General features: G+C 39.2%; 2 protein-coding genes across 3 annotated transcripts in view; one reads left to right on the forward strand and one right to left on the reverse strand.

Moving 5' to 3' along the window:
* The first annotated feature begins 4205 nt into the window (after nt 1-4205).
* LOC149021039 (ankyrin repeat-containing protein At2g01680-like) lies at nt 4206-8994 on the forward strand. The gene is made up of 3 exons (XM_089149300.1): nt 4206-4771; nt 5817-6226; nt 8059-8994. The coding sequence occupies exons 1-3, from the start codon at nt 4471-4473 to the stop codon at nt 8929-8931; spliced, it is 1584 nt and encodes a 527-aa protein (XP_089005426.1). The 5' UTR covers nt 4206-4470; the 3' UTR covers nt 8932-8994.
* An 860-nt stretch (nt 8995-9854) lies between these two features.
* The window catches only part of LOC149021040 (ARM repeat superfamily protein), a 30641-nt gene continuing 25553 nt past the window's right edge, over nt 9855-14942 (reverse strand). The window contains exons 18-19 of one of the 2 annotated variants that reach the window (XM_089149301.1): nt 10962-11258; nt 9855-10777 (exon numbers count right to left, since the gene is read on the reverse strand). In XM_089149301.1, the coding sequence (XP_089005427.1) occupies nt 10679-10777; nt 10962-11258 (396 nt within the window). In that variant the 3' untranslated portion in view covers nt 9855-10678. Of the gene's footprint in view, nt 10778-10961; nt 11259-14942 lie in introns of those variants that run through there. The other variant, XR_016172273.1, reaches the window with a different exon arrangement.

Genomic DNA, 14942 nt, shown 5'->3' on the forward strand with positions numbered 1-14942 from the left:
AAGATGAATATTATGTTTTTTTCATTCTTCTATTCTTCTCTTTTTGATAAAAAAAAAAACATTATGTTCAACATGACCCTTTAGATGTTTAATGTAGATAAAAAATAGTAGATTTAATTCAAATTAACAGAACTAAATGAATTTTTCAATAATATGTTTTAAACTCATGCACACAGCAAAATACTAAAATGAATAGAGACTGAAAAAAGAAAAGCATGGAAAGTTCATGGAATCTACCATTCTCAGTCTTTTTGTTTTTTGTTTTTTGTTTTTAGTTTTTAAGGGGATGGGGTTGTTTCCTATAAGGGTGGTCTTAGTATTGATTCCTTTGATTCCTTCATTCTCCTTTTTCTATTCTCTTTGGAAGAGTAAGAACAAGGGCATATATTCTCTTTGAAGGAATAAGAACAAAGACATACATACAAATAGTTGTAAAAGAGAATACATTCTTAGAAGATAGAATCTAGTGGCATGGATAAGCGAGGTTGTAAGTCAGGATCACCTCTCTATCGGGGATACATGTTGTTCCTTCAATGCTTTTTCACTATAAAATTGGTATAGGACCCACATCTAAACAATAAGAAAAAAAATCTATAGACCCCACTCAAATTTGTGGTGAAGAAGCATACTGTTCTCCCGATGGAGAGGTGATCTGTGATCCGAACTCTCCTTTTCGCCCCTACTTTGGAATAACTTTTAGGTTTACCCGGTTGACTCGGTTCAGGGAATCCAGACCACTGGTCTATCCAGATTGAACCGGGAATTGGAAATTGACTCTTTGATTGGGCAATGGGAGTTGTTGAGTAAGTGGGTTCAGTGGAGAAGTTGGAGAATGAAATGGGTTAGGAATTACGATGGCGATCACGTGATAATATGCTTTCTTTCTTGGTCTTCCTCTCTCTCTCTCTCATTCTTTTATTTTAAGCAAAAGGATCTCAAGAAAGCCTTAAATACAAAACCAGATTGAAATGTTGGTTCCAAAAGAGTAAATATGAAACTGGACTATACAGGTGCTGTTCTAGTCATTATTATTCGTGACACGAAAGTCACAAAATGTGCTTTTCTGTATATGGTGGACCAACTAGACTTGCATCATTGAATTGTCGTTAATTATGACAATGCTTGTTATGCCTTTTGGGTCTAAATGACTCACCCTTCCATTTCGAAATTGCTTTCAAGTTGAGATTTCGGACCGTCAGAATCGAAACTTTGGTCGAATTTGAATCTCGACCGTTGAATTTTAATAGTTGAGATCGAAATTTCAATCCGACAGCCTATGATGTTTGGCTTGACGACCCAAGCAAAGTCCTTCCATTTTACTTATGTTTCTTTTTGGCGAAAATTTTACTTCCCTTTCACGACCCAAAAAGTAAAAATTAAAAGATTATCGCGAATATTGTTTTAAAAGCAAGGTAAGAAGTTATTGCTCCTAGCGAGCCGCTCTGAAGAAACCAAACGCCGCCGCTGCGGGGGGGAGAGCCCTCCACCTCCACCCCCTCGCTCCCGCCCTCCTCTCTCCCTCTCATCCCTCTCTATTAATCTTCGGTTTTGTTTTCCCCCCGCTCGCTCGTCTCCTTTTCCCTCTTCATCCTTCGTTGCTTTCTCTCCGCTTGCTTCTCCATCTCCACCTCTATTCTGCCCCTCGCCTCCCTCTCTCTCTATCTCTCCGCCTCTTCTCCCCGGGTTCCGGTTTAGGAAAAAACACCTCTCGCTTCTCATTCTCTCCGTCTCTCTCCCTGTTTCTCGTTTTTTTTTTCTTTTTTTTTTTGCCATCGGTGGAGGTTCGGCGCCTCTTCTCCGGTGGTTCCGTTTAGAAAGCCTCGACTCTCTCCCGTGACGGCTTAGGGACTCAAAAAAAAAAACCCTCTTGCTTTTTGCTCGCCCGTCCGTGTTTCTCTCGTCGTTTTGTTTCCGGCCGTTTTTTCTCTCCTTGGTTTCGTTTTTTTCTTCCTTTCGGTTAGTTCTAATCGAATAATTTCTTTGGTTGCGGCGATCGTTGGTGACACCGAAACTCTAAATCTGATCGACCAACACCGCCGAGAACTCTAAATCTGGATACAGTCTCTCGCGGCAGCTTGTGCCTTTCGGCAGCCGGATGGCGTCCGCCCGCCTCCGCACTTTTGATGTTCCACGCGACACCGACGCTTTTGTGTCCGCCTTTGGGCGTGTTGTGTGTCCTTGTCCGCCTTGAGGCGTGTTGTCCGTCCGCCCCGAGGCGTGTTGTCGTCCGCCCTGGGCGTGTATTTTGTTCCCCTATTGGGTGCCGGTGCTTATTTGGTGTTGTTTTGTTGCATCATTATTTTTAAGGGTATATTGGGCTTGCCCTCCCTTCTCGGGATGCCTTGTCTTTGCATGTTGCGGGTCGCTTCCACTCCTTGGTTCTGTGCCTTGTGCTTTCTGCGTTGTGTGTCTGCTTTTCTTTCTTTATGAATGAGTCTGTTTACCGTGTAAGCAAGCAATGAGTCCATGATAGAGTGGGGATCTTTTTTATTTGTACTCCATCTATTCTCTTTTCACATAAAGTTTGACACAGGACTGCTCGTTTTAGGCCTTTGTGAAAGGGGGAGGATGGGTGCACGGGTAAGTTGGATGGAGATGATTTAGATCCGTCCATGGTATTGTACCATTCTTATATTCTTGTATCACACATTTAAGAGAATGATCAATCTAAATATTGACAAGATGGAATATGGATATGGATTCTCATCTTGAATGTGTGGTAAAAGGATATAAAGTATTTAAATAACATATTTAGGAGATAAACCCACCTTTGAGTATGGACAAAATGAACTATAGATATGGATCCTCATCTTAAATGCGTGGCAGAAAGGGTATAAGGCATCTAAACCCTTGGACACTTTATTATGTACCTTTGTGGCCACTGAAAGGTGTTTGTGAGTCCAAATCACCTCACTGGGGACACTTTTTCACCCCCACGTGTGGCGTCCATAGAGGATTTTCCTTTGAATTATTTGATCAGTTTCAAAAGTGGGTTCCACACAAAATATATAGTGTGTGCTCCCTTGACGGAGAGATGATCCAGACTCATGCCTGCCTACACACTATACCCCATGAAAGAAACTCAAGCGGGGTTTAGCAGGACCCTAGCCGCCTCCCACCCGACCCACCACCATCCCGCGGTGGGGCCCTCGCCGCCTCCTTTCTCTCCTCTCTCCTCCTCTTCCCCCCCGTTTCTTTTCTTTTTTTTTTTTTTTCTTCTTCTTTTTTCTTTCTTTTTTTTTTTGTTCGTTTTTTTTTTTTTTTTTTTTTTTTCTTCTCCTTTCTTTTTCCCCCCCCCCCCCCCCCCCCCTCTCTCCCTCTTCACTTTTCTCTGTGTTGCTCTGTCTCTTTTCTTGTTTTTTGTGTCGTGTTTTGCTTTTTTTTTTTTTTCTCTTGTTGGTCCTTTTCCTTTCTTCTTTTTTTTTTTTTTTTTTTTTTCTTTCTTTGGTTGCAACGATCGTTGGTGAACACCGCGAGAAACTCCAAATCTGATACAAGTCTTCGCGGAGCTTGACGCCTTCGGAGCGGATGGCGCCGCACTTTGTGTCCACGCGACAACCGCGTTTTGTGTCCGCCCTTGAGGCGTGTTGTCCGTCCGCCTTTGAGGCGTGTTGTCGTCCGCCCGAGGCGTGTTTGTCCCGCCCGGGCCATTTTGTTCCCCATGTGGGTGCGTGCTTATTTGGTCTGTATTTGTTGCGCTTATTTCTAAGGGTATCGGGCTTGACCCATCCCTTATCGGATGACCCGTCTGCTGTTGCGTTTGGTCCTTTCCGCTCCTTGTTCGGTGTGACCTTGTGTTTCTGCTGTGTGTCTGTCTTTTCTTTCTTTAATGATGAGTCGCTTCCAAAGAAATTAATACGATAGACTAGTCAAGGATGAGTTATAACTTTCGGAGTTTGGATCACCTCCCCTGTATGTACTCCCGTTATCGCTTCTTTCGCCACAAAATCGGGGGGCACATGTGGGACCCCCTGGCAGTCTAGTCTTCAAGTTTATTATTTAGATGCGGGCTCCACCTGATTTTGTGGCAAAGAACCGTCACGAGAGCAATATGACCCGGCCCACTATCCCACAACCAAAAAACTGATTGCCATGTGGCCCATGTCTGGTTTTAGATGATCTGCCTCACTCGCAATCTCATCGTGCTCAGAACAAAATGCCGTTATCAACCGTTGCAACGGTTATAGTTCTCGTCACTTGTCTATTTATGGTATCGACGAACAACACAGTCAACATTATCCGGTGAGAAGACCAAAATGTGAAATTCAAAATCGGTTTCCGCTGTTCCAGAGTGGAGGGATTACAATCAGCTCAATAGTTGGTTTTAGGAAATTTTCAAATCAACAAGAATGGAGATAACCATATTTATCCACCGATCTCCAAATCTGGCTCCTCTTCCTCTTTCTCTTCCTCTTCCAAAACCTCTTAGACCGGAGAGGGAGAGAGAGAGAATCCTAAGATTATGCTCTAATGGAGCCCAAATTGCTTGGACTAATCTCTCATCAGTCGTTCTTTTCGGCAGTCCAATCCGACAATATCGATTCCCTGAAGCTCATTCTTGAAGGATCAAACGGGGGTGAAGGTGGAGATCCATCTAGCTTAATGGCACTGTGTAATGACGCAGGTGAGACGCCTCTGTACATCGCTGCTGAAAGGAATCTAGAAGAGATCGTCAGGCACTTGGTGGAATACTGTGACCTTGAGACCGTCATGATCAGATCCAAGTCCGACATGGACGCATTTCATGTCGCTGCATTGCGTGGGAACTTAGGTATTTTTCTTCTTCCCTGTCTTTAATCTCTCTGTTTCTCTCCGTGGTTCTGTTGTTATTGAATGAATAATGATGTCATGTCAAAGCCTCCGGTATATTAACTGGGATCTAGGGCACCCAGTGTAGCTTAAATTTTCAGTTGCCTTGAGAAAACCTTGATCCAATTGTTACAGAAACTAAGAATGTCTTCTGTTGTGTAAACATGCATGGAGATATCTGTATTTATACTTGATTTTCCAAAAAGACTACCAACATGGGATGGAAGAGATTTGTGGTTTGATGTAAATTGTTTTGACTCACCTATTCTCGAGAATACTCTTGTAAGACATTATCAGAACTAATTCGACTCTTCATTTAAAAAGATGTTTCTTCATATTGATTTTGGAGCACTGAGGATTCTAGGCAGACTAAGATCAAAAGACTCCCTGTGGTTTTTTTAATCACCTCTAAAACGGAACTAATGAGATGCCTTACCTACATTGTTCAACAACACTGCACCGCCAACTAGCTGTGGACTTGGTTGGTTGGTTAGTTATCTTGAATGCTCTAACATCATAAGATGCATAGCTTGAGATTTATAGATTGGATTAATGGTTGAGTGCCCAGTGTCTAAAAAATTAAGAACTAAAAATATGGGTCATTCTCAGCTGGGTACCAAATCACGTGGTACTTCAACCAGATGTGCCTCTGATTCCTTGTTTCCCAAACTTTCTCCAGAGATATGTTGGTCAATGATCTAGATCCTACATTGAGTGTATGTGAATTGGTTATATAGAAAAATCTGGATACAGTTTGGATCTCAGTTTATCATCCTTGAGGGAAGATGGACAATTCAGTACCCTTAGTCGACATCAAACTGTTTTTCTATTCATTCATGAAAATTCCAACAACGAAACCTCTGAGCATAATACAAGTTTGAAACATGTTACTTATCTGAAAGTTAATAGCCTGACTCTTCTTCCGATCACTCGCCCTGGCATTGTGAAAACATTTCTGAGCTTGTACTCTACTAAAACACTTACACACTCATTATTTTTCTGTCCAGGAGTCGTGAAAGAGCTTTTGAACAGGTGGCCAGAGCTTTGTAAATTTTGTGATTCCACAAACACAAGCCCTCTTTATTCAGCTGCTCGCAGGGATCACTTGGAGGTGGTGAATGCCATATTACATGCCGATGAAAGTTCAGTTAGGATTGTGAGAAAAAATGGGAAAACTGCTCTGCACAATGCAGTTAGGTATGGCCCTTATCGAATAGCTAAAGCTCTCATAGACACAGACCCAGAGTTAGTTTGTATTAGAGACAAGAAGGGTCAGACTGCGCTTCACATGTCTGTGAAAGGTCGGGATCCTTCTATAGTAGAGGAAATATTATGTGCTGATATGTCAATACTCAATGCACGCGATAGGAGGGGAAATACAGCTCTGCACATAGCCACAAGGAAATACCGTTCACAGGTATTTATCTTATTATGACCTGTCTTTAGGATAAATCTGTTCATCGTTTATCATTTCTTATTTTCTCTTAGTTTTTTTGACATTCTATAACAGTTTTAATTGCTTTTTTCGTAATTGTTTTTCTTTTTATGAATGCAACTTAATAAGCAAGCATTTCATGACTGTAATAACAATCTAGATGAACAAGATCTCCTACTATGTAGATGGAGTATCTTTTTTTCCCAGTTCTAACTTATGTTCTTTTTGTGGGGGAGTAGGAAAAGTAGACATTTGGACAGTAGCTATGCTTAAAGTGTGCTTTGGTAGACAAAGCAGGAGCACATTATCAAAGATTTCTCGATTGGGAGGATATGATCAAAGATTCTGTTTGGAACTCAAAGATTGAACAAAATAATATTAAACATCTAGAACTCATAAAAGAAAAGTAGATCTTGACATAGCTATTGAAGGTATGATAAAAATCTAATTTCAGTAAAGAAGGAGAATGGCCTTGAATTTTTCAAGCATGAAGTGAGGAACAATGGAAGAATAAAGATAGTTAAGCTTTACAAAAGTGAATACATAAGTACCACACCTGTAATAATTCCTACTTCTAGGAATAAGAAAATGTAATGCAGAATATTCTGTTTATTAGAAAGGAGGAAAACTAACACACTTGAAATGTCGATGCCTATTCCAGCCGGGACTTGATTGTTTGACTTCAGAAACAAAAAAGTACTGTTCCCACAGTACTATGTTTTAAAATGGATGAAAGAAATTATAAGGGAACCAAATGAAAACAACAAATAATTTCCAGTGACTAAATGTGGAGAATGCTGAACATTCTCCTTTCCTTGCATTCTTGATCATCACTAGCCCTTGGTTCTTCATATTATTGGGTCCTGTAGATGGATGAGCAAGGACTTGAAAATATTTTCTGATTATAAAAGGGTGAAACGTTGATCAGTTTCATATGTGTACCTTACTAACTCAACCTGAAGTTTAGTTTAGCAGGCTGTCATTTTAAGACCTCAATTTGGCTTCATCGAGTAACTCAGGCAGCCAATCCAGAGTCCAAGAGCATGTCTTAGTTATACTTTACAACTATTACATTTTAAGTAATATGATTATCATAATGTCTATCTTAGTTTTTGGAGCATTGCTTTGTGTTAGAAGTGTTCCAAGTTCAATTCCACCTTTACTCAAAGGTCATTGTAGGGTTTTAATACTAGTCAGCTTTAATCTCATGCAGCAGGTGTGAACCTGACCTAACCTGCTTGTGCAACTTTTAGCAACTTGCAATTGATTATAGACTCTGGTTGTTTTATACTTTTATGGTTGGGTACTTTGATATTGTCATTAGGGTTGTTGCATTTTGTGTTGGCAAATTATTCGTTTCATTGAGCTTGAGTTGGACCCAATAATCCTAGCTAACCCAAATTTCTTCTTCCCATAAGCAAAGTCTCGTTTTAGTTAATTTGTAGGCATCAAACTATTAATGAGTGGAGAATGTTTCTTTTATGCTTTTTCCTTAAACGTGTCAGGTAAGTCCACTGTTCTCTTCAATTGATGTAGTTCCTTTTCAAGATAGAAAGACATGCATAATACGGAGAAATATTGGATTTGGCCTCTTGTTACTCGTAATTAGGGTTTTTTTTTTGTGTTATTTGTGTACCCAATGTTCTACTTAATTCTATCCAACAATGAATTTCAACAATTTTAAGATCCCATCTCTTTTTCATAGGTACATTACTATGAAAATTTATAGATTTCCCTCATTAATTTACTGGATTTTGGAAATGTTATAGAACTCACTATTTTGTTTTTCATCTTGGGTTTTTCCTTTCCTTCAGATAGTGATCCTTCTACTAGGATATGCTTCTCTAAAGGTCAATGCTATTAACTGTCAGAATGAAACTGCATTGGACTTGGCAGAGAAACTCCAGTATGGAGGACTTGCGTTGGAAATCATGGAAGCCCTAGTAGATGCAGGTGCAAAACATGCTATGTTCTTAGGCCCTTTGGATGAGGGAATGGAGCTGAAAAGCACTGTAAGAGATATAAAATATGACTTACAATCACAACTCCTACAGAATGCAAAGACTGACAGACGATTCTCTGGGATTAAAAAGGAGCTACGGGAACTACACAGAGTTTCTGTCCACAATACCACCAATTCTGTGACGGTTGTTGCTGTTCTGTTTGCCTCCATTGCTTTCATGGCTATATTTAACTTACCTGGTCAATATATTCGTAATGGGACAGATGCTGGGAAAGCTCAAATAGCTGGTTTTATTGGGTTTCGTGTGTTCTGCCTTTTGAATGCTACATCTCTATTCATCTCTCTAGCTGTTGTTGTAATTCAGATGAGTTTGATTGCCTGGGAAACCAAGGCTCAGAAACAAGTTGTTTCAGTAGTGAACAAACTAATGTGGGCAGCCTGCATTAGCACATCTGGGTCTTTCCTCTCATTAGCTTTCATTGTTGTGGGAACAGACACCTATTGGATGGCTATTACTATTGCGGCTTTAGGTATACCCATCCTTGTTGGGACCTTTGCCAGCATGTGTTATTTTTTCCGTCAACGTTTTAGAATATTTGGTGATGATTCTCAGAGACGCATCAGAAGGGGTGGTGGCAGCAAATCCTTTTCATGGTCTCGAAACTCTGGCTTTTCAGATCCATATGCTCATGAGTCAGACTGTGAGAGGATCTATGCTTTGTAACAATGTATGCATTAAAAATCGTAAAGAACTAGAAAAGCTGGTTTTTAAGTGGTAAAAATGGCCAGTTTTGGAAGTTCAATAGCAGTAGCTTTGATTCTACTAAAACCATCTTAGGAAATGGTAGAAAAGATTGCAGGAGGATTCTTGCTTTTTTCCGGGAAGGGTCCCATTTATATAAACGTAACCTTATGTTGATCCATGCATTTGAAAATAGTGAGTTTTGATTTTGCAGGTCACGGTGATTGCATTAGTTTTAAGTTTTAACCTTCTCAAGGCTCTGGAAATACGGCTCAATGAATTGTTTGTTCCTTTTAGAATATCTGTGGCTGATACATAAGAGACCACCAGCAATGAAAGCCATGAACCGGCTCTCAGAAGCACCTGAGTCTTCACCAAAGAAGCTTGATGCAGCTCTGCAATTGAGATGATTGAAGCCCGAACACCATTTGGACACGGAAAAAAGCTAACAAAGTTATTACATACAAAGGGGAAACTTTGTTCGATTTGGTGAGCAAGATTAGGAGAACGCATTTGGAGATTAATGGATAACCATACTGGTCAAAGTCCTCAATCACATTTCAGGCATACAGTGCAGGCATAATAAAGAGGGAGGGTGGAAGTTGATTTAAAGCCCCTGATGAAAGAAACAGAAAAACTGATTTAGGTCACGTTTGCAGTTTTTTTTTCTTTCTTCAATTATAGGATGATTTCGTGGGAGTATTAAACTATTAATACATTTTTGAGGAAGAAACTGAAATTGACTTGTTTGCAATCTAAACTGTTCATGGCAAAACAAATACATGAGGTATTTCAATTTCCAAGGCAAACTGCTTTATATGACCGATCTTGAGTACGGATCATCTCCTCCGACAACTATTCACCACGAATTACACGGGATCCACAGGGTTAGGGTGATGGGGATTTTTTAAATATTTTATTACTTTTTATTTTTGGGTCCACATAATTTGTGGTTGTAAAGCCATCAAGGCAGCACAACCTGTCAGGGGAGATGATCCACACTTGCTGATCCTAGCCTACATTATATCCATTTCAAAAATATCTGAATATAAACTAAGCTCCAAAATTCTTAGAGCCCACTGGGTGCTTCAGAATTCTAGTTTCATTTAATACCCCCATTTCACTGTACAAAAATCAAATCAAACAAATTTCATAATAAGATTCACCCACGAAATTGAATTAACGATTGCACCTACCCAAAACTTTATTTTCAGGTAAACACCAAGCTTTAATACCAAATAGAAATGAACTTTGAAACGACAGTTGTTCATACATTTGATAATTGAACATGTACATAGTAGTGATCAACAAAAAAAACAAATAATGATGATTTACTTACAAACACAGAAGACATCAATGTACATAATTCCTTCAATAACTTATTTTCCTCAGATTGCTTTAGACTGCAGATCCTAAATATAATTCTCCCTCCTGCTCACATGGTCTTCAATTGAAAAAATAACAGAACCACATGAGCGTGCCCAAGTTTGCTAGTGCAAAAGAATAGGCTTGGGAGCAGCCCAAGCTCGATCTCAAGTTAACCCCATTTCCTACAACCCCAACACCCCCAAAACACAACACAACAAACCTCTATGATATACAATTTTACAATTACACCAGATCTCACTCATGGCTTGTAACATAATGTATTTGATTAACATACTCCACGGGAGCACAGAGATCGGTGGAATAGAACCCCAACCGGAGCCAAGAAAAACTACCAACAATGTCAAGACTGTCCTGAGCCTCTCCATGATGATCTTGAAGGAGGACGGCTGATATCTAGCACCGATGAAGGTCTATGATTTTCTTCTGGTCTTTGAAACTCCTGCACATAAGATTGTCAATATCCAAGGCACTGTCAATCAAAAAAAAAAAAAAAAAATCCAAGTCCAGATTTACTTAAAAGAGTAAACACTCTAGTTCAGATGAAAAAAGCCATAAAAAATATGGGTTATGCAAGTAGTACATAGCATGCCACATGGTGGCAATACATGATTCCAAACAGAGACCTGTGATAAGGAAGACGAAGTGGAATTCCGGGACTGCATCTCTGCTTTTGAATGCATCCGATGTTGGTGCTGCATGTGCTCAAACTGCTGTAGTCGTGAAGCAAAGTTAATCCCATTATATGCATTCCCTACATCTTGCTTTCTATCAACATCCCCCATGATCTGTGGTCCACTGGGCATCTGATGCAAAATCTGGTATGAATTCCCTAATGATGTTTGCTTCAATTGGTCACCGGTGAAGGAATAAGAAGGTACAGTTCTCAGTCGAGTCCGTAATATTTTGAAGGCTGAACTTTGCTGCATTGGGTAAAACCATTATCATCATCATCATCATCATCATCATCATCATTATTATTATTATTATTTTTTGGGGTGGGGTGGGGGGTGGGGGTGTGTGTGGGGAAGGCTATGTGATCAAGGAATACTACCAAAATATATGTACTATACTTTGGAACCATGGTAACATACTGTCGAATATCTCTCTAAAACTACTGCGGTTATGATTGAATCTCCAATATGGGCAAGTCAGCAAATACTCATTATTATACTTGCAGGCTATGCATTCAAAGAAAATTGAATGGAAAGCATTGAATATAACTAAAAAATATGGTTTAATGGAAGAAAATATGGTTACTGTACTTCAAATAAGAAAAAGCTTGGAGGCATCCCAATCAGAACCAGGTCCTTGACTCAGGACAAACGACAATATGGAAACATGAACTACAGTTCATACTCCAACCTAATATCAATACCGTATGATTCAATTAAATTACTATTGAAGGAGGAGACGATAAGGTTATCGTACTTCATATGAGGCATCCCAATCAGAAATAATGCCAGGCAGTTGCTCCAGGGTAACAAGAAGAAGACAAGACAACCTAAAGCTGGAAGAAGAAAAAACAGCCTACAGTCTATACTCCAAACCAATACCAATACCCTATGGTTCAACAACATCACGACCAAAGCAGCCTCAAGTCAATGAGGGCTAGAAAGCCAAGATCCTTAGATAAATAGCAGTGAGATAAACAAGGGTTTAAGAGGGCTAGTTCAAGTTATCTGAATATTAACTCTCAGTTAAGCCCTTTGTTGAAGTATACGCACTTTGGGCTATTTTACTATTCACGGTACTGTTCATTTGAACAGTATTGTACTATTGATGTTATTCTACTTTCTATTTCTAATTTAAGAGTCTTGCTACATAAGTTTTGGGAGTTTTTTAGAAAGCATAGTTTCTATTTTGGTGGTAGTTTCTATTTTCAGAACTTTCTATTTTAGGAGCTAGGAAGTTACTAAAGCTGTAATTTTTTGTTTTTTTTTTCTAGAGGACAATTATTTGTCTCTCAAGTTGTATTATATTCATTAGAAGCTATAAATAAAAGGGCTCTGTGATTCTAGACTCTTTAACTAAAATCACAGGTCTCTTCTACTTGTTATTCATCTCTCTTTTTTTTGTTCAAGTTCAACTGCTATTTTGATTATTTAAAGCTTGTTTTCTAATATGACATTAGAGCCTTTTTGAATCAAAACAGTGTTGTTCTAAATATTATCTTATATTTTTTATATTTTTTCCTGTTTTCCTTGGTGTGCAGCCACCTAATGCTGTATATTATGGACTATTAGATCAGATATTCATGTGAATTGATCTTCTCTACCTATTACCTTACTCTTACAAGTTCCAGAACTTGGATTAAATACTGTTTTCTACCTACCTTCGTTACCTCTTTTTCTTTTTTTTTTTTTTTCTCCTATTCGGTCCTAAGGTTGCAGAATTTTTTTTTGTGCTCATTCTACTTCAAGTTTTGGAAAACTGATTTGAGTGATATCTACCTCAGTTTAATGTCATCACTTACACGTGACTCAACCATGAGTACGGCAGAATCTAAAGGATCTCAAGGAGATCATGTAAGCGTTCAAATTGCAACTATCAAGCTCAAAGGTAGTTCTAATTACTTGTTGTGGTCACAAGTGGTTCAAGTGTACATACTTGCAAAAGGTAAGCTTAAGTTCATTGAGGATGAACCTACTGCTAAGACTGACAAATCCTATTTAGTTGGATCCAAGATGATGCAATCATCAAAATTTGGATGTGGAATAGTAAGGAACCTGATATTGCAGTGAATGTTATGTTCCATAAGACTGCAAAGGGAATATGAGATGACTTGCAAGAGACCCCTATTCCCAAACTAAAAATATGACTCGAATTTTTAGTATTTATGAAAAGCTATTTCAATTTCAGCAAGTTGACAAGTCTCTGCAGGATTATTACAACTCCTTTAAAGGCATGATGGAGGAGTTGAATGTCTTTCAACCTCTCACCACAGATATAGAGAAGCTTAAGGCCCAAAGGAATAAATTTTTTGTGTCCAAATTTCTTATAGGATTGAACCCTGAACTGAAATCTATCAAAGGACATCTCCTTGCTGGTAAGCATGTCCCTAACTTTAGTGAAGCATATTTTAGACTTCAACGTATTGCCTTGCCTGAAGGGAGTTCTCCAGAAAAAAAGTTCTAAAGGAGAAATTCAGCCTTCATTACCTCTCGTGGAAGGGGATGTGGTCTTGGTTCAGGGGGAGTTAGTAGGTCTTCTGGAGGTTGTGGTGTTCAACAGTTTGATAAGACATCTCGACTTTGTACTCATTGCGGTAAAACACGGCACTTAGTGGAAGCTTGTTGGGCCAAACATGGAAAGCCGAGTGGGCCAAGCACCTTGCCAATCATGTTGTTTCTGATGGTGGTACTGATACTGTAGCAAACAATGATAGTGGCTTTGGATCTTCTTTAGGGGACTTGTCTAAGACTTTAAGAGATGATGTAAGCCAAATCCTTCACCGATTGCAAACTATTGAGACTGGCTCTTCCACATCCACTGGTACTTTTGCTGCCACACTTTCTCACGCAAGTAACATAGCACTTTTCACTTCTACTCCCACCCCTTGGATCATCGATTCAGGGGCCTCTTCTCACATGACTGGTAAGTCATCACTTTTCAACTCTTTTTTTAAATCTACTACTAAAAATTATGTTGTTATAGCTAATGGAACTTCCACACCTATTCTAGGCTCTGGAAGTGTTTCTCCTACACCTTCTCTTACTTTGTCATCTGTACTTCATGTTGCTAACTTTCCTTTTAACTTATTATCTGTTAGTCAATTAACTGAAGCACTAAATTGCTCTGTGACTTTTACTCCCACTTATTGTGTTTTCCAGGACCTTCACACAAGGAAGACGATTGGTGGAGGGTGTGAAAGGAACGGACTCTACTATCTGGACTATGCTACCCCTATTGCGGCTCTCTTTGATGATGGTGTAGATGTTCTCCAATGGCACTGTCATTTAGGCCATCTGTCTTTTACCTAGATTAAAAATTTTATTTCCTTCTTTAATCAGTGTTTAAATTAAATTGTGAAGCGTGTGAGTTAGGGAAGCATCATTGTGCCACCTATCCTCCACGCTCTATCCCTTGTAGTGAGTCCTTATTTTCTTTTGTTCATTCCGATATTTGGGGTCCTTGTAGAATTAGTAATAGGCATGGTTTTTTATATTTTGTCACTTTTGTGGACGATTTCTCTCGTCTTACATGGCTGTATCTTTTAAAGGATCGGACAGAGTTCTTAACTACATTTAAAAGTTTTATTCATGAAATTCGGACTCAATTTTCTCTTCCTATTAAAATTTTTTGGTTTGATAATGCTTTAGAATATGTGCAACATGATATATCTAACCTACGTGATTCTCTTGGAATGATTCATCAAACCAGTTGTTCATTCACTCCCCAACAAAATAGAGTGGCTGAACGCAAAAATCCTCGCCTCTTGGAGGTTGCACGCGCTATTTTGATTAAGATGAATGTTCCCAAGAGTTACTGGTGTGATGCAGTTTTGACTGCTGGTCATTTAATTAACCAAATGCTTATGACTTTGCTTTCTGAAAAATCTCCTTTTTCAATTGTTTTTCTCAATAGAGAACCATTTTTAGTTCCAC

This window comes from Hakea prostrata, chromosome 3 (genome assembly GCF_041222555.1).
Source record: "Hakea prostrata isolate BN-2017 chromosome 3, UWA_Hpros_2, whole genome shotgun sequence".
Taxonomy (NCBI): Eukaryota; Viridiplantae; Streptophyta; class Magnoliopsida; order Proteales; family Proteaceae; genus Hakea; species Hakea prostrata.

What these genes read in the sequence shown, in the direction of transcription:
- LOC149021039 (XM_089149300.1), top strand. Translation starts at nt 4,471, where the DNA reads ATGGAGCCCAAATTGCTTGGACTAATCTCTCATCAGTCGTTCTTTTCG. An exon ending in TGCATTGCGTGGGAACTTAG is followed by an intron (nt 4,772 to 5,816) that starts GTATTTTTCTTC and finishes TTTTCTGTCCAG; the next exon opens with GAGTCGTGAAAGAGCTTTTG. An exon ending in CAAGGAAATACCGTTCACAG is followed by an intron (nt 6,227 to 8,058) that starts GTATTTATCTTA and finishes CCTTTCCTTCAG; the next exon opens with ATAGTGATCCTTCTACTAGG.